The 26,203-nt window shown below is 35.9% G+C and overlaps 1 protein-coding gene across 1 annotated transcript; it reads left to right on the top strand.

Annotated features, from left to right (window-relative positions):
• The first annotated feature begins 6,230 nt into the window (after positions 1–6,230).
• LOC120163156 (nuclear exosome regulator NRDE2-like) lies at positions 6,231–25,375 on the top strand. Its single transcript, XM_039173152.1, is given in 10 exon segments — positions 6,231–6,746; positions 7,290–7,974; positions 8,947–9,565; positions 10,856–11,027; positions 17,793–18,153; positions 19,243–19,353; positions 20,083–20,434; positions 21,593–21,818; positions 24,260–24,481; positions 25,128–25,375. Coding segments are annotated over 10 exon segments (3,399 nt in total). The 5' UTR covers positions 6,231–6,246; the 3' UTR covers positions 25,279–25,375.
• Positions 25,376–26,203: the final 828 nt, after the last annotated feature.

Genomic DNA, 26,203 nt, shown 5'->3' with positions numbered 1-26,203 from the left:
GACATTAGTTGAAAGGCCTAGTAATAAATCTACTGTAGGTACTAGATGGGTATTTAGGAATAAGCTTGATAAGAGTGGTAATATAGTGAGAAACAAGACTAGACTTGTTGCTCAAGGGTATACTCAAGAAGAGGGCATAGACTATGATGAAACATACGCTCCCGTAGCTAGGATGGAAGCAATTAGAATGTTATTAGCATTTGCATGTTTTCATGAATTTAAATTATATCAAATGGATGTTAAAAGTGCATTTTTAAATGGTTTTATAAAAGAAGAAGTGTATGTGGAACAACCTCCAGGTTTTGAAGATTCAAAATTTCCAGATCATGTTCTTAAATTGACAAAAGCTCTTTATGGTTTAAAACAAGCTCCTAGAGCTTGGTATGAAAGATTGTCAAATTTTTTAATTGAAAAAGGTTTTTCAAAAGGAAAGGTTGACACTACATTGTTTTTAAAGCATAAAGGTAAAGATTTATTAGTAGTTCAAATTTATGTTGATGATATAATATTGGTTCTACTAATGATGTTCTTTGCCAAGAATTTTCTAAGCTAATGCAAAGTGAGTTTGAGATGAGCATGATGGGGGAGCTCTCATTTTTCTTGGGACTCCAAATCAAGCAAAGAAAAGATGGCATCTTCATTAATCAAGCTAAGTACGTCAAAGATATGCTCAAGAAGTTTGGACTGGAAAATGGGAAACCTCATGACACTCCAATGAGCTCTTCAACAAAGCTTGACTTAGATGAAGGAGGTAAATGTGTAGATGTTAAATTATATAGGTCAATGATTGGCTCTTTGCTTTATCTAACTGCAAGTAGACCGAACATTATGTTTAGTGTTTGCTTATGTGCTAGATTTCAATCATGTCCTAAGGAATCACATTTACTAGTTGTTAAGAGAATCTTTAGATACCTTAAGGACACTCCTAGTTTAGGACTTTGGTATCCTAGAGACTCTAGCTTTAGCTTGCATGCCTTTTCTGATGCGGATTATGGAGGATGCAAATTAGATAGGAAAAGCACCTCCGGTACTTGTCAATTCCTTGGAAATATGTTGATTTCTTGGTTTTCAAAGAAGCAAAATTGTGTTGCATTATCTACCACTGAAGCGGAATACATTTCAGCCGATAGTTGTTGTGCACAAGTTTTATGGATGAAACAACAACTTTTTGATTATGGAATTGAAGTAGGTACCATTCCTATCAAGTGTGACAATACTAGTGCTATTTGTCTCACTAAAAATCCCATCCAACACTCTAGAACTAAGCACATTGAAATAAGACATCACTTCATTAGAGACCATGTCACTAAGGAAGATGTAGTTCTAGAATATGTTGATACTTTGCATCAATTAGCGGATATCTTTACAAAACCCTTAGACAAGGAAATATTTTGGACACTTAGGAGAGAATTAGGTTTGACCAACCTATCTTCACTTAGTGTTTAGAAATATTTTTTAACACTTTTAATAAATACTGAAAAATGCTCATAATAGTAATTTTTTGATTGCATTCATTGCTATTAGTTAGGGGGAGTTTATGATTCTTGATGAAAAATTAATTTTATGTTCAAATATCAATTAAAGATTAATTTAATTGTTTGAACATAATTATTTTTCAATATATGAGTAGCCAATACCACTAGAGAAAATTAATTTAGCATTTTGGGTGTTTAAAATCGGATTTTAGCATTTTGGTGCAGAGGGAATCGATCCCCCATGAGGGAATCGATACCCCCCTGGGGTTCTGTTAAAATCGGGCAGAACCCTTCAAAACACGCAAAAACCCTCCATTTTCTTCCTTGCCGACCAAACTCTCTCCCTATCTCCTTTCTTACCTCAAATCAATGATATTAATCGGAATTCGCTTCAAATATCATCTTCTAAACCTGTTGGAGTCATTAAAATCGTGCAAACAACATCTAAATCCCCTCAATCTTCATCTTTCAAGGTAAATTTTTCTAAACTCTCTATTTCATTGTTTTTGAACATATGATTAGTTTTAATTAGTTCTAGGTTGAAATAGTGATCGGGCATTGATTGTTTAGTGATTAGAAACTAGATGTTACAACTAATTTCATCAAAAACACAAGAATTTTCCAATTTTTTTTAAATTTTCAAAATAAAAAAAATGTTAATTTTCAAATTATTGTGTTTTGATTAAATTATGTTGTTGTTATGAAAACTATACATATATTGTTTCTCAAAACCATATTTTTCAAAAGTTTTTCAAAAACTTTACCCATTAGGATTGATTTAGAGAACCTTGAAATATTGAGGACTCAATTGAGTTTTGGGATTAATTAAATTGCATACATTTGTTTTTAAAATTGCAGGTTATCCAATCAATTTCGATTTCCTTCACCATGTCTAATCCTAAACGTGATAGGTCTTCATCTAGTCGTTCTAGTCGTCAACCAAATCCACCTCCAAATCCTCCTCCTATTCCTCAAAATCCTATTCCAAATCTTGATCCTAACTTGACTATCCAAAATTCTTGTTTCAATCAACCGGGTCCTAAAGATTATCGTTATTGGTTTTACCAATATTTTGACTCGTATAAGATTAGGGAAGAACGTATCCCATCTCTTCAAGCTATGGTTGCTATTAACTTTAAATATCTCCCTATCTTGCACGAATGGAAATTTGATAAACTTTTCGAACTTGAACCCGTTGTCTATCATCAACTTGTTCGTATCTTCTACTGTAATGCCGTTTGTATCAAAAATCGTGACAAGACCAAAATCATAGGAGTACGTTCCTACCTCCAAGGTCAATATTTCCATCTTGATCCGGATTACATAGCCAATGCCTTAGGCTTGGATAATGAAGGTTTATCAAATGAAAAACAAGTTTTAGGCTCACGATATAAACGGAATGATAGTGCAAGTGTTCTAGATCTTCATGAGCGTTTTCTTCATCTCATGATCACTTGGTGGTTTCGACCATCCGGGGGTCGTTATTCTACTCTTAGAGCTTTAGACCTATGGTGGTTGCATTGTTTTGAACACAACATAAAAATAAACCTTTCCGAGATTATCTTTGCTGAGATCGTTGAAACCGTTAACCTAGTGCCAAATAAGAAACTCTGTTCTTCACTAGTTTACGGTTGTATCCTTAGTAATCTCTTTTCTAAAGCCGAGCTTCGAGTTGGTCTAGATGCCGCTTTTCCTCTTAAGAAACAAATCAATCTTCTTTCTTTAACAAGAGCGGGATGGGTCAAAAATAAAGAAACCGGTGAATGGGTTCAATCTTCTGCAACTACTCCGGGAGCTAGTTCTTCACAAGCTCCACCCGAAGCTGACGAAGATCTCGAGCTTGAGCAACTAATGCGAGACATCGATGAAGCTGAAGATGAACCTGAGCAGGCCGAGGAGCAGCCCGAAGAGCAAGCACAACAATCGACTCAAATGCCTCCATATTTTCAATCTTTTATGGAGACATTTGATTACCGATATGCGACCATGGATTCGCGCTTTAATTCTATAGAGTCTCATTTATCCACAATGGGAGCTCAACAATTAGAAATTCTTCGGGAAATGCGTGCAAATAATGAAGCAACCAACGCACGTATTAATTACCTCACTAACGAAATGGCCGCTATGCGAGCTCGTTTTCCTCCTCCTGATCCGGATATGTGATTAAATGTTTTACTTTTTTTTCCAAACTTATTGTTTTAACATTTTGAATATTTTGGAATGTTTGAATTTATGGATGGTGTGAACTTATATGTTTGGTGTGATTTATTCATTATTGCATCATTTACATCATTATTAGTAATATGACCAATTTTACCATATCACATTGTTTATGAATATTGATTATGGAACTAATGGCTAACGGTTCTCTTGATTGTGATCTTAGCAGCTTATGCATACATATACCTAATCAATTGGCTAAATATTTTTTTCACGTTTATTTGAATCTTTTTGATTTAACAAAAAGGGGGAGGTGTTTTAAGTGTGTTTTAAGAGTGTGTTTTTAAAATGATAAATGGGAGAAGTGTTAAAGTAAGGGGGAGTAATTTCAAAACTTGATTTCAAAATCTTAAAATTACTAAAATGTTTTGTTATATAAAAAAGGGGGAGATTGTTGAAAACATTTTGATATTTCGATATAACAAATTAAGTTAAATGAATTTTAAGATTTTTCAAAATGATTTTCTAAGTATATTCGATATAATTATTCGAATATCAAAATATTACTCAAAATATTTCAAAAATCATTTTTAATCCTTACTTAAGTGTAAAATTAAGTTTTAATCTTAAATCAATTTCAAAATAATCTTTCAAAGTATTTCGAACCATTTCAAAGCCAAAAATTCCAGATTGCTCAGAGAGAACCGATTCCCCCCCAAGGGGGTACCGATTCCCCCTGAATGGTTTAGCTCCGAGATTTCCAGAATGCTCGGAGGGAACCGATTCCCCCATAGGGGGTACCGATTCCCCCTGTTCAACGGTCGAAATATTTGAATTTTACACTTAGGGAACCGATTCCCTATGAGGAGGAACCGATTCCCCCACGCTCCAAGATGTTTTATTAATTGTTTTCACACTAAAACGGCTATATTATCTTCATTAATTATCCCCAACGTTCAGAAGTGATTCAAGGTGTATTTAAACAAGTTCTGAAGACCTTGATCAACAAGAAATCATAGAGAAACAAGAAAGAAAGCATCAAACACCAAGTTTGTGCAAATCAAGCCAATTTTCCTTTCAATATTCATTTTGCTTTCAAGAACACCATTTGTGCTCATTTGTAATTATCTTTGAGTGTTCTTTTCTTGTTCTAGAATTGTGCAAACATCTTACCTTGTGAGGTTTTCCTTGTAAGTTTGCAAATTTGTAATCTTCCCTTTGGGAAAAGAGTGTTCTCAAGAATTGGGGTATATTCTTGAGGGTGTTGTAAGGTTATCTCTTTGGCCTCAAAAGAAAGAACAAATTAGTGAATTTGTTGGAAAATCCTTAGTGTGGATAGCTAAGGTAGTGGACGTAGACTTTGATTGAGAAAGTCGAACCACTCTAAATCGCTATGCAAATCTTTTCAATTTTCTGCAAAAGCTTCCACCGAATTTTTAATTGCCAATTCACCCCCTCTTGGCTAATTCCGTCGATCGATTAACTCAACACTCTTCTACTCAGATTATCGACAAAAGCAGACCAACGGGCTCTAGTAGTGGGAGAACACAAAAAAGAATTTCCGCTCATATTTTTTCCTTCATCGTTTGTAATCTCTTCGTTACTAGTTTAGGTTGCTGGACGAAGCAGAAAATTCGGTAGGGAAAAACCAGAGACGACAGTAGTGTTCTGGAAATTTCTGAGCTAGTGTACAGTAACCTCCTGATACTTTATCTGGGTATGTCAAAAATTCTGACAGGGTATGATCGGAAATACCCAGAAAAAGCGGGAAAGGAATCGGCAAAGTAACTGGTCGTACACGTGCTCTCACGCGTCGACGCGTGATGAAGGTGCAAAAACTTGTGGCGGTGCGTGTAAATCAAACGATGGGCGTTCGGTGACCGGAATTTCCAGATTCGTCGATCAGTGCACGGACAACCTCTTGGTGTTGGCGGTGACGAGAGAGAGGTCTTCAAAAGTCGTTGTGATAAAAAATACTCGAACTTCAACTGTAGATCTGCACCCAATGAAGGGTTTTCTTGCAAAACTAATCTCGAATTTGGAATCGCAGTGCCGAGACGATCTTTCCTGTGAAAAGCTGTGACGAATGGAGGTTGGAAAGTGACGGTGAACGGCGAACGACGGACGTCTTCTCCTTGACTCATTGTTGTTGGCGGCTAACAATCAAGCTCAGAAATTTTGTGCATAGCATGGTAAAGACGAGCATGAATGAACATGTTCCTTTTAATGTAACAATTAGAGTAGAATTTGATTCTGAATTGCAGCATCTTGTATTCACCGTGTTTGAACGATGTACCTCTAGAAGTAATAATAATTCATTTACTATCGATATTGTTTGGTTTGTGTTTATTAATGTAGTTAATAAGAAAATAACAAAAAATAGTATATAATTATATTATAAATTGAAAACAAAAAAATGGTACCATTATAATTAAATAATTTTACTAAAATAAATATATTTTTTTAAAAATAGTATACTGTATATAATTATATTCATGAATATATAAAGCAAGCCAACCAAAATGAATTTTATGATCCATTTAATCGAATTTTGTTTGTTTGTGAATGTTTAAAAGCATCGTGGAGGAGGTTACATGGAAGGAGAATATGAATGGTAAAGATGGATGGAAAGGGCGACGCAGTGGACGACCAACAAGACCCAAATCCCTCTCTGTTTCCTCTCTTTCCTGCTGCCGCTGTCCCCGCTTCTACAGTTGCTACTACTAGTAGCATCCCCCAATGGCTTTCCAACCCTAGCTTCACCGCCGACCTTTCCCTCATCAACGACGCCGTTTCCTCTCTTTCTCGCCCCCTCAACGTAGAAGAAGAAGAGGAGGAGGAAGAAGAGGAAGGAAAGCAAAAGCAGGCGGAGAATACCCACCATTCTTACGAGCTACTTGAGGAGGAGGAAGAACAAGAAGATTCTGATGGAGCGAAGTACGACGAGAGGAAAAGGAAGAAAAGAAGTAAGAGGAGGAGCAAGAAGAAAACGATTTCGAAAGAAATTGGTGATTCCTTATCCAAATACAAATCCAAAACCTCTCATTCCAGTGATTATTATTTTGATTCTCATCCAGATCTTGATAACTTGGCCTACGGCTCTCTCTACAGGTTCTCTTCCTCTTTTCCATTCATCATTATTTAGTTTTTGTTGCTTTAGTTCCTTAGTTATTTCTCAGGTAAATATTACATTTGTTTTTGTTAAAATAAATTACACCGCATGTACATGTACATGTACATGTACATGTACATGTACATATACATATACATATACATACATATACATCTTTAGTTCTAGATAACACATGGATAATATGAAAATCAGATATTGCCTTAATCTCGGCATATTTGACATTTCATTTTTGACTTAATGTTCCTGCTGTCACCTATTCAACTTGTTTTGTTTTTTTATTGTTTCTGCTATCTCCTATTCGACTTGTTTTGTTTCATAATACTCCACTAAAGTCGATTCGATGAAAAGCATAGGCAAAGTGTTCTAACAGTTCCCTTGGTTCCCCTTTACACTTAAATTGCTGAATCTGAAGTAGTCTGAATTGGCTGTCTAACATTATTCTACTGCAAGATGGATGTTCCGCACTACAAACTTAGAAATCCTGAACAATTATCTGGATTTATGTACCTTCGGACTCACAGATTTTCAACATATGATAAGGATGCTGATATTGATGCTTTGGATCCTAAGCTAAATTCTGCTGGTCGATACTGGTCTCCTAACAATGCTGCACTTGAACACCATAAGGACTTAAAGCGTCTTTGTCGTTATGGCCCCAAAAATTCTTCAGATGTAGTTCCTTCTGATTTCATTCCTTTGTCAGATATTCAATCATCTCCTCAACGTGGTGAAGAAAGTTCAATCTCAAACAATTCAGTCATTGAAGAATCTTGGGAGGATGAAGTGCTACGTAAAACACGGGAATTCAACAAATTGACCAGGGAGCACCCCCATGATGAAAAAGCATGGCTAGCCTTCGCAGAGTTTCAGGACAAGGTTGCGAGTATGCAACGACAGAAAAGTGTTCGCTTACAAACTCTTGAGAAGAAGATTAGCATACTTGAGAAGGCAACTGAACTTAATCCAGATAACGAACAAATCTTGCTTTGTTTAATGAGGGCCTATCAAACAAGAGATAACACTGATGTGTTGATTGGGAGATGGGAAAATGTTCTTATGCTGCATTCTGGGAGTTATATGCTGTGGAGAGAATTCTTGCATGTTGTTGAAGGGGAGTTCTCCAGGTTTAAAGTTTCAGACATGAGAAAAATGTATGCACATGCAATCCAAGCTCTATCTGCTACCTGCAACAAGCAGTTTAGACAGGTTCTTAATCTAATGCATTTTATTTTTACCTTGGTTTCTCTGGTTTTAGTGGCAAACAATATTTTCTTTCTCATGTAGTCAAGTAATGTCTGGTGTATGTACGTTGTGAAGATGTACGTTGTGAAGTTATAAACATATATTTATAACTGTATTGATTAATTAGAGTAATTAGAACTCCATTTCTTCTGAACTGATAATACAAGTTGACGACTAATTCAGTACAAAATAATAGGACATCATTAGGTTCCATGTGTTGAGACTGGATTTTATGACTTGATATCTTTCTTTGAATTTTTTAGTAGGGTAACCTTAATTTTTGTAGACATTGCAGGAAATAACATGTTTTTACTTGGAGATAAAGGCTTCCAGTTTGTTAAATTACATGATAAATGATATTAAAACTTGCCCTTCCATGGCTATTTCACTTGGATAAAAAATCTGTTCAAAATTGATCGTTCCACTTGTTGGCTTATGGCATTTGAATTGGCCCTTTTGTCTCATTTAATTTTAAAATTTCATAATCCTGCTTCAAAGGGCTATCATAAAGTGTAGGAAACCAAAAAATATGAACTATCAACAAACACCAATTGATCCATATCATCAAAATCTCCTCAAACTTATGTCCTGTAAAGTTGCACTCCTCAGAAAAGCCTATAACTCTCAAGTGTTGTTGCTTGATGACTATGCTGGGAACTGATTAGACCTTGAAATATAGTACTATAGTTAAAAATTGGGAATACTCATCTCAATGTAATGTCCTCTGCAGTCTCATAAAAAATAACAGCTTATATTTCGTTGTTCATGCTCTTGTTGACACTGTTGGTTGATATGAACTAGAAATATTTTATAAGCAGTTGATTTTCCTTCCCTTCCTGTCTTTTACAATATATGGACTTTGAGATTGCTAAAAAACTATTCAAACTTAGACAAGTTTCTTTATCTTATTGTTTATGCATGGTCAATTTCATGCAGATTCATGAAACTAGTAAACCAGCGGATTCTGCTATGGTTCATCTAGAGCTTGGTCTGGTTGATATATTTATTTCCCTTTGTAGGCTTGAGTGGCAGACTGGTCACCAGGAATTGGCCACTGCTTTATTTCAAGCTGAAATTGAATTTACTTTGTTTTTTCCTTCTCTATTATTGAACGAACATAGTAAACATAGACTGTTTAAGCACTTCTGGGATAGTGGTGGTGCCAGAGTTGGAGAAGAGGGGGCTCTTGGTTGATCCATATGGTTGGAGAAGGAAGAAGAAAATAGGCAGCGAGTTATGAAAGAAGAGAGTTCAGATAAGAATGATGAGGGTGGTTGGACTGGTTGGTCAGAACCATTATCCAAATGTAAGGAAAATAGCACAAGTCTTGAAAATGTTGCTCATGATGATGCAATAGCTGAGGATTTCCATGAAAAAGTTGAGAATGAGGATATTGAGCAAGAAGATGATACAGAAGCATTGCTGAAACAGCTAGGCATTGATGTTGATGACGGTGCCGGTGGTGAGGTTAAAGATACCTTGACTTGGGCTAGGTGGTCAGAAGAAGAGTCCTCAAGAGACTCTGATCAATGGATGCCTGTTCGTGCAAAATCTGGTCTCTCTCTCTCTATATAATTTTGCATGTGTCTTGTTCTGCTTTGTATGTTTGCATACTGTGGATGATTTTGAGGTTTACACCATAATTTGTTACATCAGTGAAGAGTTAAAATACTTTGTTTTATCTGGGTGAAAAGCTTTATAACATAAGCGTCAATCTAAAAGTATTCAACCATTGAGCTGTATTCTCCAGTCTTAACATACTATTGGAGGTCATGTCAATTCTAAAATTCTGGAAATATGTTGAGAGCCTCTAAGTTAATACATTTTTGCGCCCTAGCTTTTATTTGATTTTAATATTTTAGGAAATTCTATTCTATTTATTTATTCTCTTATCATATAGTATTTTTTTTATTTGTTTATTCTCATTCTAGTGACCAAGAAACCTCAACTGTCATCCGGATGCCATATTTAGGACTAGGTATGCACTTTTCATTTGGTCTGTTTTGTTATTTGTTCGTAATTAATTTTTCTGGCTTTTAAATAATTTATTTTATTTTATGCAAAATTTAATAAAATGTATGGTATATGTGTATAGAAGCTTTTATTTTGTTGTTGATATACCCCGATAGGACTAATAGCATAACTAATTTCTTTGACCAAATGAAAATTTTCAACATACCATTGAAGAAGATGGAAGAAATAGGTTTTTCTGGTTTGAAGCCAATAATGCAGTTCCTACCCTAAATTTTATTTGCAGCTTTTGATTTTCTTGAAGCTTGAATAATTACCTTTATAATTGATATAAGGTCTCTTCCTATATGGAATGATTTTTGCACATTATACGGATTAATATTTGTTGCTATTTGTATTGAACATGATACTTTCTATGATCTATTTGTAAAATAATGATTATGTTGAACACAGTGACTAGAGTTGCGCATTGTACAAATAAATGAAACTAATAAAAGTGCGTATTAATGAAAATTTGCATTAAGATGAAATTTACTACGTCTGCAATATCTATCAGATTAACACAGTTGCTTTTTTTATTAATATAAAATAAGCACTTTAATGTGAACTTTGATTTTTTTTATCAAATAAATCCACTAATGTAAGTCTTTCAATCGAATTGTTTTTCTTATTTTTGAATTGGATAAATCATATTATAAAAAATTGAAATATCAATTTAGCGATATGATAAAGAAAGAATAGTTTTTGTTAAGAAAACACCAATATTCATTTGTTTGTTTTTTAAATATTTTTATATATTAAACTAGGCCTTGACTGTGATTTACAGTTATCTGAAGTAACCAGTTAAATATTACGATATTGGCTATCAAAACAGGTGCAGTTGCTGATACTCATGGACTGCCCAATGAAGAAGCAGACGTGCAATTTTTGAGAGAGATATTATATGAAGATGTATGCGATTACTTGTTCTCATTGAGCTCTAACGAGGCTCGCTTATCTCTAGTATTCCAATTCATTGATTTTTATGGTGGGAAAATCTCTTCTTGGTAAGTTTCACTTTCCTAACGATGTCTATTTGTGTCAAATCCATCTTATGCTGTCTTTCTCACTATTCCTTGATTGACTATTCATCTTGTCTGTTTGTCTATTTTTTAACTTGCATGTGTACTCTTGCACTCAACATATAAAAAATTGATTCTCATGTATGAGGCTGAAAAATATGTGGATAAATGATGGTTTGTACCAAGTATTTACATGTTTCCGGGTTTCTTTTTCATCCAAAGCACCTTCGTCTGTTATGGAATAAATTTCTAAAACGTATATTACAGAATTAGGGTTTGCATAGGTTTACGGAATGTGTAAAGGCATGTGTAGTTTGTTCCTGATAATTTTATACGCATAGGTTATTTAATTCGATCTATCTGGACACCCATATGGTTGGAGATAATGTAATCTATTGAAAGATAACCACTAGACTTATGAAAGAGTCAATGCCTAATGAATAGGCTAAACTATGTTGCTGTTGTTCTGTAATTGAAAATTTGCAATCCCTTGCAATCATTTAGTTCGTTTGTATGATTTCAATCTTGCCAATCCATTTAGAGTATTTGAGTCTATTGGATTTTAAATCATATTTAATCATGTAGCTCACTTTGACAACTTTCCAAACATGGATTGAGTTTGAACTTCTCTTGGAAGCTTTGATGTAGTTAAAATGTTTAAATGGCAAACAATTCAAATTTGTTGAAGGCAATTTTACTTAGAAAGTAGATGAAATGATTAGGCTAACATTTATTTGTAACTATTTCCCATCTGTTTTGGAGGTTATGGATGGTCATAGTTTTTCCTCGAGATGCTTTCCACATGGAAAAACCCAAATGGAAGTTGCATCTTCCTATCCTTCAAAGTTAGCCAAAATTTTTGTATAAGAACTCGACTGTATCTTTACCCTTCTCATTTAAGCTTATCAGGGCACGATGCCCCCGAGTAGAGCTACATTGTTTGGACAAAACATATCAGTGACCTGGTTTTAGGATCAAAGCTAAGGTGATAAGGTGGGGATTTGCGAAGAATGCGTGCCTTGTAGTTTTCCAGACGGCGGAAGAGAGAACAATTGCAATGGAAGAAAAATGGGAAGCTTTGTCGTTCTGGTTTGATGTATTGGAGCCGGTTGTGGAGGAGGGGGGCATCCCCTTAGCTTATTGTGCGATTTCGTTGATTGGAGTCCCATTAAATTGTTGGTTGGTATCGTTCTTTACTAGTTTAGCATCAAAATGGGCCAAGTTAATAAAAATTCAAGATCAAACTGCACATAGAGTTGACTGTAGAGTGGCGCAGTTGCTCCTAAGGGTTGAGAGTCCATTTGATATTCCAGATCATGTCTTTTTCAATACGTATGGGAGGAAATTCATCATCAAAATTAAAGTTGATTGTGCTGAGGAATTTTTTCCTGAGCTATCAGATATGGTGGTAGAAGACGTTTCAGAGGATCCATGGGAGGAAAGTCCTCCGGTTGGGAGCAATGAAGAAGTGCAGTTTTGGCAGAAAGAGAAGGTGGGAATACAAGAGATGTCAGAATCCCACAGAGCAGACAGGAATGAGACTGCAGAGAATTCTAGGCTTAAAGTATTCTCTTGGTTGAATAATAGTCTTAATAGTGGTGGGAAATGAGTAAGTGGGGGACATTTTTCATCGAGTACTTCATTACTAGAAACAACAAATGGTGGGCTGTCAGGCTTTTTGGACAATAGATCAATTCATAATGGGTATCACGTGGGTATGGGATTGAGAGAAATAGACCCGGTTGAAAAGGCCAGATCAGATGATAATATGGTTTATTTTTCATCGATTAAGAAATTATGTCCTAATGGGCCAGCTTATAATACTAATCAGACTAGGGGGAATTCTTTTCTTCAACCCATTCACATTTCAGCCAATTCCTTGATAGGTGCGGAAGATGATAATATTAGGCAGATGAGGAGGATTTCAGGAGGGGAGATGAATACGGTTTTAGATGAACAGGTTGGTGATTTGGATAAAGAGCATTCGGTTGGTCAGAGAAGTTCACTTGGGGTTCTTGCTTTTGGTTCACAGAGTCAATTTGATCCAGAGAGGAGTAATGTTTCTGCTGCTAAAAAGGTCAGTTTAAAGAAGATGAAGATGGATATGGAGAATAATCCGGTCAGCTCTGATGAGGGCAACTTTTCAAATTTGAGAGTCAGAGACAGAAGAAATGCTTTCCGCGATGGATTTTCTTCAGGAAGATTTTTGGATGGCAAAAAATTGGCTGAGGAGAATCTTCTGGCTTCATCAGATAATTCTGTCAAGGCAGCATCTCGGCCAAAAAGTTTAACTAACCAGAGAAGGCTAAGAGTTGCATCATGTCATTCGGGAAGTGTGTGTTCCGATGGTGAAGTTACTATTAGTTTCCTTGATAGAGTTTATAGAAGGGCGTTTAGTAGTAGGGTCAGGGAGTCTTTGGATCAAATCAGGGCGTCCTCACAGTCTTCTCATGCGTCTGATGAAGCTAGAATCGAAGCTGTAGCTGCAAGGGAGGTTTGTGACATGTTGGGGATTACCTTTAAAGGGGGAAATCAGATTCTAGAGGAGAAAATCGAGGAGCTGGAATTGAAGAGGGGATGAAGAAGTTTTAGGCTTTTTTGTTCTGCTGGGTTGTGTAATCTGTTTCAGAATTCTTTATGTAAAAAATTAGCTTAATATCGTGGAATATAAGGGGTTTATGTAGACATGAAAAAGTCAGAGCAGTAGCAAGACTTGTGAAGAAGGCTAGGCCAATTATTTTGTTGAAACAGGAGACCAAGCACGAACAGTTTCAGCATGACTTAAGAAGAAGAATAGGGGGGTCATGGCTTAAAGGCTTTAATTTTTCTCCAGCAGTGGGTGCTACAAGAGGTTTATTGTGCATGTGGAACGAGGATGTGTTTGAAGTCAAACAAGCTTTTACTCTTAGCAGATTTATAGCAATCATGGGTTTATTCAAATCGTCAATGGTGGAGTGTGCAGTGTTGCATGTGTATGACCCTTCTATTGAGGTAGAAAAGGAGGCTTTTTTCAAAGAGCTTATGGAGTTTGTAGTAGTCCTAAATGTCCCAATGTGCATTGGTGGAGACTTCAATGCATATTTATAGCCAGATGAAAAGTTGGGGGTGTCTCAAAATTGGCATACGATTGAGCTGTTCAGGAACTTTGTTCAACAAACTCAGTTAATGGACCTTCCATTAGTGGGTGGCAGATTCACTTGGTGTAGCAAAATGGACTGTCCAACCTGGGTCAGATTGAATTGATTCTTATTAATGGCGAATTTCTGATTTCTTTCCCGAACTTAGTTCAAAGTCTTCTTCCTATGTCTCTCTCGGATCACAATCCGGTTTTGTTAGAAGAGAATCGATTGAATTGGGGCACTAAACCATTCAGATTCTTCAATTACTTATTAGAGGAAGAGGGGTTTGAAGAGTTGGTCAGTTCTACAATATACAACCTTAACAGGGAAAATAATCGTAGAGGCATATTTAGTATCCTGCAAGGTACACAAAAGGCGATTAAAAATTGGTCGGGCAGCAGGCATACTGAGATTTCATATTCCATTACGTTGTTGGAAAACAAAATTTTTGATATGGAGTTAAAATATCAAAACAACAGTTTCTCGCAACAAGATTGGAGGCAGTTATCGCACCTTAAGAGTGAACTTTGGAGGTTGCACAAGATAGATGAGAGGATTTGGTTTCAGAAGTCAAGGGCAAAATGGATTAAGGAGGGAGATAAGAATACGAGGTTCTTTCATCTCTGTGCCTCGAGCAGGAAAAAATTGAACTCTATCTCTTCATTGATTATTGAAGGCAACGAGATTTCGAATCCTGATCAAATAAAAGAGCATGTAACAGACTGCTTTACAAAGGCTTTCAACAGTGTTGATACATTGGAGGTGGAAGATTTATATCTCAGTTTTTCCAAATTAACTAACGATCAAAGGGAGCGACTAGAGGTGCATTTTTCAGAACAAGAAGTTTGGGAAGCGATCTCGTGTTCAGACAGTAATAAGGTGCCTGGTCCGGATGGGCTAACAATGGGATTTATAAAGAAGTGCTGGCCTATTCTGAAGGTTTCGGCGATGAAGTTCTTTGCTGATTTTTATCAGAAAAAGAAATGGGAGCACGATATCAACCACTCTTTCATTACACTAATTCCGAAGAAATTAAATCCAATTTGTTTGGAAGATTATAGACCGATTAGTCTCGTTGGAATTATGTATAAAATTATGTCTAAAGTCTTATCCAAAAGACTCATTTCGTGTGTTGAAGATATTGTTAGCTCGCCTCAGTTCGCCTTTATTCCAGGAAGACAGTTGCTAGATTGCGTATTTATCGCCAATGAAGCTTTAGATTATTGGAGGAAAAAGGGCTGAAAGGTGTTGTTTTTAAAGCAGATTTCCGCAAGGCTTATGACAAGATTTCCGCAAAGCATCTTCAGTTTGCATACGATTTAATAATTTTCTGCAGTGCATCCATTGCGCAAATTAGAAATGTTAAGCGAATTTTGAGAATTTTCAGCTTGTTGGCTGGGCCGGACCTAAACCTATCGAAAAGTCATTTATATGGGATCAATATTGAAGAATCTACCCTTTTAGATTGGGCCAACTCCATTGGTTGCTCTGCTGGTTCGTTCCCGACGGTTTATCTAGGTTTGCCGTTAGGAGCTAAGAAGAATTAAGAGGTTTTGTGGGAACCAATTTTACAGAGGTTTAATATTAAATTGGCAGGTTGGAAAGCTTCGGCATTATCAGTGGCTGGTAGATTGGTCCTTATGAAATTAGTCCTGTCTTCTCTGTCGATTTTTTTCCTATCAATATTCAAACTGCCGTATAAAGTCGGTCAGAAATTGAATTCGTTGATGGCTGGATTTTTGTGGGGGGACGGTTTAGAGAAGAAGCGTATCCATTGGGTGAATTGGCAAACGGTGTGTAGTCCGAGAGATGAAGGAGGCTTGGGGGTCTTAGATTTAAATCTAACTAATCGAGCTCTGCTTGGGAAATGGATTTGGAAATTTGCTAATGAAAAGGATACATTGTGGAAGAATTTGATTTGTTGTAAACATAACATCGATAGTATGTCGATGTCGGTTAGTAGTGCGTATTCAACACAAGACTCTTGGATTTGGAAAGGAATTGTTAGTAGTTTCTTGAAGAATGATTCGATTGGTGAGAGGCTAAGATCTCATTCTAGAATCCAAGTGGGGAATGGCAAATCAATTTCTTTTTGGAATGATGTTTGGGTTGATTATATACCGCTGAAAATTCAGTTTCCGAGAATTTTTGTTTTGTCAACGAATAAATCGGGAAGGGTTAGAGATTTCAGCAGCTATGATTCGAATGGATGGACATGGGATATTCGTACAAGAAGAAATTTAAGTGATTGGGAGTTGGAACAATGGCTGGAACTAATGATCAAATTGAACAACTTTCAGTTGACAGAGGAAGTGGACGATTTTTTATCATGGACAGGTGGTTTGTTTACTGTCGGCTCATGTAGAAGGACTATTGGTAAAGACCAAGTGGGTAAGCCTCTTTGGAAAAGTGTGTATGGACAGGTTTGGTCCCTCCTAGAATAGAATCCTTTCTATGGCAAATTACTCATAAAAAAATGGCATTTAAGTCCCAGCTGAAGAACAGGGGGGTCTCGTTAGCAGATGGGGAGCTTTGTCCGATGTATTTATTAAGTGCAGAAACGGTTCAACATTTGTTTATTGTCTGCCCAGTGGCTCATGAGGTTTGGTATAAGGTTTTCAGTCTGTTGAACGTAAGCACAGTTTTGCCTAGGGATATTTCTTTTCTTATCAGCTCCTGGCTTGATTTGGTGGCTAATTCACTGATCTGGAAATTTGTTCCAGCAGTGGTTCTTTGGTCGATATGGAATTATAGAAATTCTATTGTTTTCGACAACAAGGTTATGGACAGACTTTCACTTTTCTTCATCGTCAAGTTCAGGGTAGTTAAATGGTTTCTAGCAAAGTTCCATCAAGTGCAGATTCAGGTGGACTCGCTAATAGCTGATCCTACTTTAGCAGATGGTTTCAAGGGTCTACACGCTACTAATAGGACTGTCCAGAAATGGCTCCATCCGCCTGCTGATTTCTTTAAATTTAATGTCGATGGTGCAGTGACAAAGGATGGGATGGCGGGTGGCATTGGGGGTATCCTCAGAAATCATAACGGTTTCGTTTTAGCGACGTTTTCAGAAAGAACAGGTCCAGGTCCTACCCCACTAGCAGAGTTGAAGGCTATTAGAAAAGCTGTCGACATTTTCTATTCCTCTGTTTGGGCTTCAAAGGGCAGATTAATTCTGGAAACTGACTGCAAGAATGCAGTGGAGTGGGTCCAGTTACCCAGTCTCTCTCCGGTGTTTTTTAGTAATTTAATCAATTAAATTAAGCCTTATGTACTGTCCAGGGGTTTGGTAGTGAAGTTTATTCCTAGGGGTAGTAATTGGGAAGCCGATAAGTTAGCTAAGGAAGGGATTGGCCGAGTATATGCTGTTTTGTAAAGGCTTTCTAATTTATGTTTCTGTTATTAATAAAATGAGGTACTCTTTTCCTCCTTCCGCTGGTTGACCCTTTCCTTTTCGAAAGGGTCAATTACGAAGGAGGTTTTTAATGAGACTACCAACTTCTATAAAAAAAAGGGGGTAGGGCTGTATGAGAGTGTTAAAATCTAACACCATGATCTGTTCATTAATATGTTAATGGTTTCATGTTTCAATGAATGAGTCACTTACAGTAACCTTTTCCTCCTCTTCTAGGGTTTGTACCAACAGTTCTAGTTGGACTGAGAAAATTCTTAGCCTGGAGGGTATACCAGATTGTATTTGGCAAAATATGAGAAGGTTGTTGGATGATTTAAATAAATTACAGAGTAAGCCTGGTGAATTCAGTTTGGAATTCCTTTTGGATAGTGCCACAGGCATCCCTCAGAGGACTGAAATGATGAAATTTCTTCGTAATGCTGTGTTACTTTGCTTAACCGCTTTTCCCTGTAACTATATATTGGAAGAAGCTGCACTTTTGGCGGAAGAGCTCTTAGTGACAAGAATGAACTCTTCTAGCTGTTCAGGTGCTCCGTGTCAATCTTTGGCAAAACGCCTTCTCAAATGTGATCGGCAGGTATCTTTTATTTGTTCTACTTGTCTAAAGCTGTACATATACATGCCTGATTGAATCCTATACTTGCTTGACAGATATTCTTGATTTATTAACATGAAATTCATGATTTGTTTTCTTTTTCACTTGAGCCTAAGTAAATATTTTAGATTGTTTCCCTTAATGACAAGCTATCGTGATGTTCTCCATGAAGTGTCTGTCTGATTTTCTGAGTCATTAGGAAGAAATAGTACAATTGCTGATAGAAAGAAAAGTTTCCATCTGAGTTCTTTCACTTGGTAACAGAAGACAAGTTCACTTCAGGTTTTTTATAGTTATTTCTCAAGTTATTTCTGTTGTTTGAATATAACCTTTTTGCTAAATTTGTGTGATGCTCAGTGGAATATTTGGTTTAACCCACCTATAAATATGCTAAATTGTATGGCTGCTACTTTATCAGTGATGTAAATTTTGTTTTTGTTTTTGTTAATATTCTTTTAAAGCTATTTCTGCTATTGATTGGGATGATTTTACGTATAATTATTCATGCATGATATCTCTTTCCGTGTCACATTCTCACCTTTTGGTTTCATTTGTTTATTGCTTTTGCTTGCTTCACAAGAAAAATAACATATTGGTTAATAAAGGCAATAATATCTTTGAGTAATTTAAATTTAATGTTATAATTTTTTGGGGAACAGAATGCATGCTTCCCTTCAATTTTATGTAAAAGAGTTTTAGATTGATATCACATTTTAGTTATTTGTTCATTTTAATCAATAATGGTTTTCATTTTCTAATTGCTTTTGCTTTTAGTAATTTCCTAGGAAGCAAAAGCAAAGAGCAAAAATCAAGTGGCAGAAACAACAATCAAATGATGTCTAAATAAGTATATGGGCATTTGATTAAGGCCAGCATAGTAAAATCAGTAGAAAGTAATGCTGGAATAAGTTTAGGACAGTCCGGTTTTAATCATTTGCAGTGTCCAATTTGCTAATCTTTCTAAAACTAAATGAAAATAAATGTAATTTTGTCTTTTCAACTTTCTCTGTTGCAGTATGAAGCTCTTTATTCTGTTTTGTGCTTAATTTGCTTTTTTTTTTGCTGTTATAGGATCTCTTGCTTTGTGGAATTTATGCACGTAGAGAGGCCTTTTATGGGAATATGGATAATGCCAGAAGAGCTTTTGACATGGCATTGCTTTCACTTGCTGGGTTTCCAATGGTAAGCTCTTAATGCTCTGATGACTATTGACCCAATAGATTGGATGCAGTAGCTGAAAACGAAACTTCAATTCTTTTTAATAAACAAGATATAACTGCAGGATCGGGTGAGTGTTTAACTGTTACATATATGATGTTGAGTTCACCACTTTAAAGAAATAATTGATTTGCCTTCTATCAAGTGTAGTAAGGACTGTTTCTCCTTTTACTAGATTGAATTGTTTTTACTTCTGTATTTAACTGCTTATATCAGGAGCAACTAAATATTTTAGCCTTTGTTTTGACTGTCACAAATTCATTTATTAGCTCTGGAAATTTCTAATTCATCTTCTTTGTCCCTGATCTTCTATGCTAATTTGCTGTTCTAAACTGTTCTTGATGTGTTTATTTCTCTGACTCACTTTCCTCCCTGTTGTGCTTAAAGAAATGCTTGAAGTTTACAATACATCTGACTCTTTGATTTTCTTGAAGTACTTGCATCTGATGCATATTCGGACATGGGTATGGGATAAAATCATCCAATGACCTTCTAAATACATGAAAAATACTCTCTTTTTTTAAAAAGAGCATACTCCTCTCAGACACATTCTATCTAACATTCATTTGTAAGTTCAAGTATCAGATTTGACATCTGAACATTTTCACTCAATTTGTGTGCTTCAATGCAATTGTTCAATTATCTTTGAGTTTTTGCAGTGTAATGTATTAAAAGTCTTATTTACTTGAACAGGATCTACAGTCTAATTCTTCTGTTCTATATTTGTGGTACGCTGAAGCCGAGCTCGGAAACAATCGTGGGAGTAAATTGGATTCATCATCACGGGCAATGCATATTCTCTCCTGCCTAGGTAGTAGTATGGCGTACAGTCCATTTAAAAGTCATCCATCAAGCTTCCAATTACTGAAAGCACGGCAGGGGTTCAAAGAAAAATTAAACACATTAAGATCAAAGTGGATGCGTGGTTCTGTTGATGATCAGTCTGTTGCCCTAGTTTGTGCAGCGGCTTTGTTTGAAGAGTTGGCTGCTGGATGGTCTGCGGGTATTGAAATTATAGATCATGTTTTTACAATGGTACTTCCAGGTATTCATTACTTCTTTTCCTCGTTTTTTAATCAGAATGGTTGAAAGCTCTAGAGCCCTTCACTTTTCTTGGTAAATTAGCTGATTTAGCCATGTTATTGTGTTCTTTTTATGTATACATATACATATAAAATTTTCCCCTTCATGTAACTTTTACATTTACAAGTAACATTAGAAGCTAATAGTAAACTAGTTCCATGCTTTTTGAAATTAAAGTAAATAGTCGCAGCTTAGGTTCTTCTCTTCCTTCTTGAAACTATATAAATATTTTTTTTGATAAGAATGGGAGGCCTCGTTAAAAACCACCTTCTTAACCGTCAAAAAACCTTTAGGTAACTTGACGGCCATTGGAAGGAGGAAAAGAGTGCCTCATAATTTTATTACTGCCAATATAACCAGCACATAACAGAGAAAACCAACAAAACAAAATAACCTATAAGAACCTAAAAACAAAGAATCATCCAATTCCTATCTTAGCTAATTCATCCGCTTTACAATTCACAATCCTACTGACATGGTATATATGTATATTGGCATTTTCTATTGCTATCGAGGACATGGTAGTTTTAATCAACCTTTCATGATTGATAGGACTTTATGTTTGCACTCGTCACTATGAATTCTTTGGAATAGCATTCGTATTGTTTTAGACTTCTTACGACCATGTCGCTTATCTGTGCCTTGTTCCCTATGGCTCTGGATGTGTTGTGTTAGTTTGCCAGCAGCTTTGTTCTAGAGTTTGGAAGGAGATGAGAATAACAAAAGAGAAAAAGAGAAGAATGGGTGAGAAAAAAAGGGCAAATTTCATGCTGCTGACTAGATGGAAGTTTTTTGCGGCCTTTTTATACACCATTCTTAATCCACTCTTTTTATTTCTGAAGTTCAATCTGGAGAAAAAAGGGTGAATTGCGAAACCCACTTTTGATTAAAATTGGCTGTCTTTTTTCTTTTCCCTAAACTGAATGCGTGAGTATCTTGACACATTAAAATTTGTTGATGGTTCTACATGGTTTGTTTAATAAAATAAGTTAAATTCTTCCTTGTATTCAATCATAGGGAAAGAATATTATCAGTGAGGCAGTTGGCCCAATTGTTGCAGCTGCAATTTGATTGATATTGCTACATGGTTTGTTTAATACTAAATTCTTGTGTTTTGCAGAAAGAAGAAGCCAAAGTCACCATCTAGAATATCTTTTCAACTATTATGTTGGGATGCTTCAGAGACATCATGAGCAATTTACTTTGTCCAAAGCTTGGGAATCTGTCACACACGTGCTGCAGATATATCCATCCAGCCCAGAACTCTTTAAAGCTTTAGTGGAGATCAGCTGTCTTTACACGACTCCTAATAAATTACGGTGGATGTTTGACAACTACTGTCTCAAGTAAGATCATCTTCCTTGTGTCTTTGCAAACTGTATAGTGTTGTTGCGCTTTTAGTTTTGGCCAAGTTTTAGAATTTATTTATTTATTATTGTTTTTTTAAAGTTATGACTTCCTTTACATTGGGCCTGTTTTAACTGGAGATTGGCTTTTTCTGAAAGCTGTTTAAAATTAAGGGAAGCGTTGAATAGTGCATAATGACGTTGATTAAGGTGATATTTATTAAAAAAAAGTGCAATTAATGTATTGTTTTTCCCTTAAATTTGACAAGCTGCGCAATCAATGCAACATATATTATATTTAAATAGTAATTAAATATTTGTTAACTAGTACTGCTGTCTACAGGCATCCTCTAACAGGACCTTAAAATTGAGGTGTATGTTCAGTATTTTATGTTATTTGAGATTGTCATATATTCTTTAATTTTTTTTGATAGGAATAGGAGGTCTCATTAAAAACCTCCCTCATAGTTGGCTCTTGTGAAAGAGGCAACTAGCGGAAGGAGGAAAAGAGTACCTCATTATATTAAAAAACCATGTTTACATAAGATTACAGCTTACTAAATAAACTGTCCGAAATAAAATACAAACCAAAACAACCATAAAGCTCAAACATCAACCAATACCCTCTTTAGCTAGCTTATCAGCCTCCCAATTGCATGTCCTAGGAATCCATCTAACAATAATACCCCTAGCAGAAACTAAGGCCTCAATTTCCCCAACTAAAGTATTGAAAAAAGTAGGGGCAGAAAATGGCATCAAAATCCAGTCAACTGCTGTTTTACAATCTGTCTCAAGGATTAGTCTTCCCTTCAAAGCCCATTCGGAAGAAATGAATAGATCAATCCCTTGTTTAATAGCTTTTAGCTCAGCTAACATAGGAGGACCATGTCCCACCGCAAAAGAAAAGGTATATAAAGTAGAACATTCCGAATCTTTCAAGACTCCTCCAATACCTCCCTGCAGCCCATCACCTCTTACCGCTCCATCAACATTGAATTTAAAGAAATTCGAAGGAGGCAGAGACCAGTTAAGAACCTTCTCCTTATTGTAGGATTTTATAGGCAAATTGTCTGCAAGCGATGGATCCCCTACTAGTAGGTCAACTTGAATATTAACATGAGGAAATTTCGCTAAAAACCATTTAGCCAACCTAAACCTGAAAATGAAGAATTGGGATGAATTATCTAATGTCCAGTTTTCAAAAACCACTGCATTCCTAGCTTTCCAAATAGACCATAGAACAACACCTGGAATGAACTTCCAAATATTAGAACACTCCCTTAGATAAGACCAAGAGCAAAGAAAGGAAGGAGGATCTTGGGGCATGACCGAAGAGATGTCCCAAAACCTTAAAAATCTATACCACAACTCCTCTGCAACCGAGCATGAAAAAAACATATGACGAATTGATTCCTCATATTTGTGGCAAAAAGGGTACAAAACATCTTCAAGATTGACCCCTCTTTTCTTCAATTCCACTCTAACCGCCAATTTCTGATGAGTAAACTGCCATAGAAATGTTTCCACTCGAGGAGGAGTTAATCCGGACCACACCCATTTCTTCCATTGAAAATGTCCTCCAGTTCTGCTTGAGATAGTCATTCTATAAGATTTTACCGAGAACAAACCATCCCCTTTCCCCGACCACCCCAGAAAATCATCCACTGATTCATTCGGTGTTATGTTGTCAATCAAAAGCATTAAGGAAAGCCACTGATCCAATTCCCAGTCACAAAGATTTCTCCTTAGCTGAATGTTCCAAACCCAACCATTAGCTACAAATCCACCAAATTCAACCAATTTTCCCCTTTTGTTAGTCGACAGAGCATAGATTCTAGGAAATTGAATCTTAAGAGTAGATCCATTAACCCAAATATCATTCCAAAAATCAATTGACCTACCATTCCCCACTTGGATCTTCGAATTGGATCTCAAACAATCCCCAATCTCGTCCTTTTTCTCATAGTTACTCCGAATACCTCTCCACACCCATGAATCTTGAAGAGAAACAACCTTGCCTATAGACAGAGAGTCCATACTGACATTATGAATACAACAAATCAGTTTTTTCCATTGAGAGTCTTTGTCATTTGCATACTTCCAAACCCATTTCCCTAGCAAAACTCTATTAATCATACTTAAGTCCAATACTCCTAAGCCTCCTTCCAATGGTTGACAAACCGTACTCCAATTCACCCAATGAACCCTCTTCTTGTCAGATTCTTCACCCCAAAGAAATCTTGCCAATACTGAGTTAATTTTCTGATTGACCTTAAACGGAATTTTGAAAATAGAGAGGTAAAAAATAGGTAAGGAGGACAATACCGATTCTTTAATGAATTAGCATTTTGCTTTTTGGGTTTTCAAGAAATTTCATGGGCTTGATTTTTTCCACATTTTCTTTGAACCTATATTGATTGTTATTCTGTAAATATTCTCAGGAGACCATCAGTAGTAGTTTGGCTTTTTGCATTAATATTTGAGATAAGTCGGAATGGATCGCCGCATAGGATCCATGGATTATTTGAGAGGGCACTAGCAAACGATAAATTTCATAGTTCAGTTGTACTTTGGCGATTGTATGTTGCGTACGAGATTAACGTTGTCCACAATCCATCTGCTGCAAGGTGAATATTTTTTCGTGCTATCCATGCTTGTCCTTGGTAAGTGACTTCTCCTTCTGAAACCCTTTTGAATCAAATTACAAGAACCAATTATAGTCGTAATCAGCCTATTAAATGGATATCATGTGAGAGACATAGAGCAAAGATTTAGGAACCAAAATCTCAAAAATGCAGTTAATCCGCTTTAGTGAATCTCAAATTTGTGAGCCTAAGTTATTTTTTCTTTAATTGGGGAAAATTGGTGGAAGATGTAGGGCTGTGTTTGTTACTAGGTTCCACTCTATATCAGTAAAATGCTAGAAAAAATGCTTTCTTTTTGGAAATAAATGAACAATGTCAGTGGATATGCATGAACATTTAATATGATACTTGCCGAGGAATATAGCATATGTGAAAAAACAAATAGAAAGAATAGCTTATATTGAAACTTACTTCATGGATTACATTGTACATATAGAGTACCTATATTTCCTTTAATGTACCCTAGAGTACCTATATTTACAGCTAGGCCATTATTTCCTATTCCAACAATATGTATATATCAATTAAGAGGAAAAAGAAGTTCAGTATGAATCATTCAAGTCAGAATGGTGGGAATAGAATCGTTCTTCTATTATTTTTCATATGATATATTTTGGATTGGCTTACATTTCATAATTGCTAAATGTTGTTCCATAATTGGTAGGTCAAAAAAGCTTTGGCTGGATGGTTTTCTGAGATTGAACTCCATCTTAACGGCGAAGGAGCTGTCGGACCTTCAAGAAGTGATGAGAGAAAAGGGGTTGAATCTGAGGACTGATATTTATGAAATTCTTTTACAAGATGAGATTCTGTGATGATGTAACTGTAAAAGATATTATGTTGTAGATATAAAATCTTGTTGCTGGTGCAGTATGGATGGCAAATCCAAGTCACTTGGTTCCGAAGGTTGCCAAATTGTCGGATAGGTATGGCACCTTGCTGCCTGGGTTAAACTAGGAAAAATATTGCACGGCTAGCAAATTTTTTTTTTATGAAATCTGGTTTGTGAATCGGTCCATACTTAAAATGCTTGCAAATTTTCACATTAGATTAGATGTGGCTTTGGCATTTTGGGTGGTAGATTCTCAGCTATGGAATCTCCCACCATTTTAGCTTCTTCAAAGTCCTAAATCTTTGGTGCCTTTTTTGTCCTTATATTTTAGGAGAAAACCAAGTGTGTTCCGTTGGTCCGATTTCATTTCTATCAAAACTTAACTCATAAATCATTGGAACCTATTTTCAAAAGAAAAAATAAATCATTGGAACCTTTTCATCTGCATTATGGTTGTAAATTAGATGAGATCGATCACGAGTAACTCAAAAAAATATATATTAAATTTTTAAGTTTTAAAATTAAATTATTATTAATATTAACATTTATATGTTATTTTTTTAAAATATAAGCTTTAATGTATTTAAGGTTTAGTTTGATCTCGAGTTTGAGCTTCAAACGAGTTAAATCTGAGAATATTTTGAGTTTAAGTTTATTTGAGCTTGAGTCAAGTTTTAATTTTTTATTTCGATTTCAAGTTGAGATTGATAATTTTAAACTCGTGAGTTTTCAATCGAGTTGATTTCGGTTTACAGTTTTCAAGTTGAGTTTAGTTCAACATTGCTCGAGTTCGTTTGACTTGATTACAACCTTAATGTGCACATTTTGACGATGCTTAAATAAAATTGATCCTAGTGATATTGTAGGTCGTCTAGAGAAATTAATTTACGATTTTAGGTTTGATCCCA

This window comes from Hibiscus syriacus, unplaced genomic scaffold (genome assembly GCF_006381635.1).
Source record: "Hibiscus syriacus cultivar Baekdansim isolate YM2019G1 unplaced genomic scaffold, ASM638163v2 tig00111427_pilon, whole genome shotgun sequence".
Taxonomy (NCBI): domain Eukaryota; kingdom Viridiplantae; phylum Streptophyta; class Magnoliopsida; order Malvales; family Malvaceae; genus Hibiscus; species Hibiscus syriacus.
The sequence above is the reverse complement of the archived record's forward strand: the minus strand, read 5'-3'. Positions and strand labels throughout refer to the sequence as shown.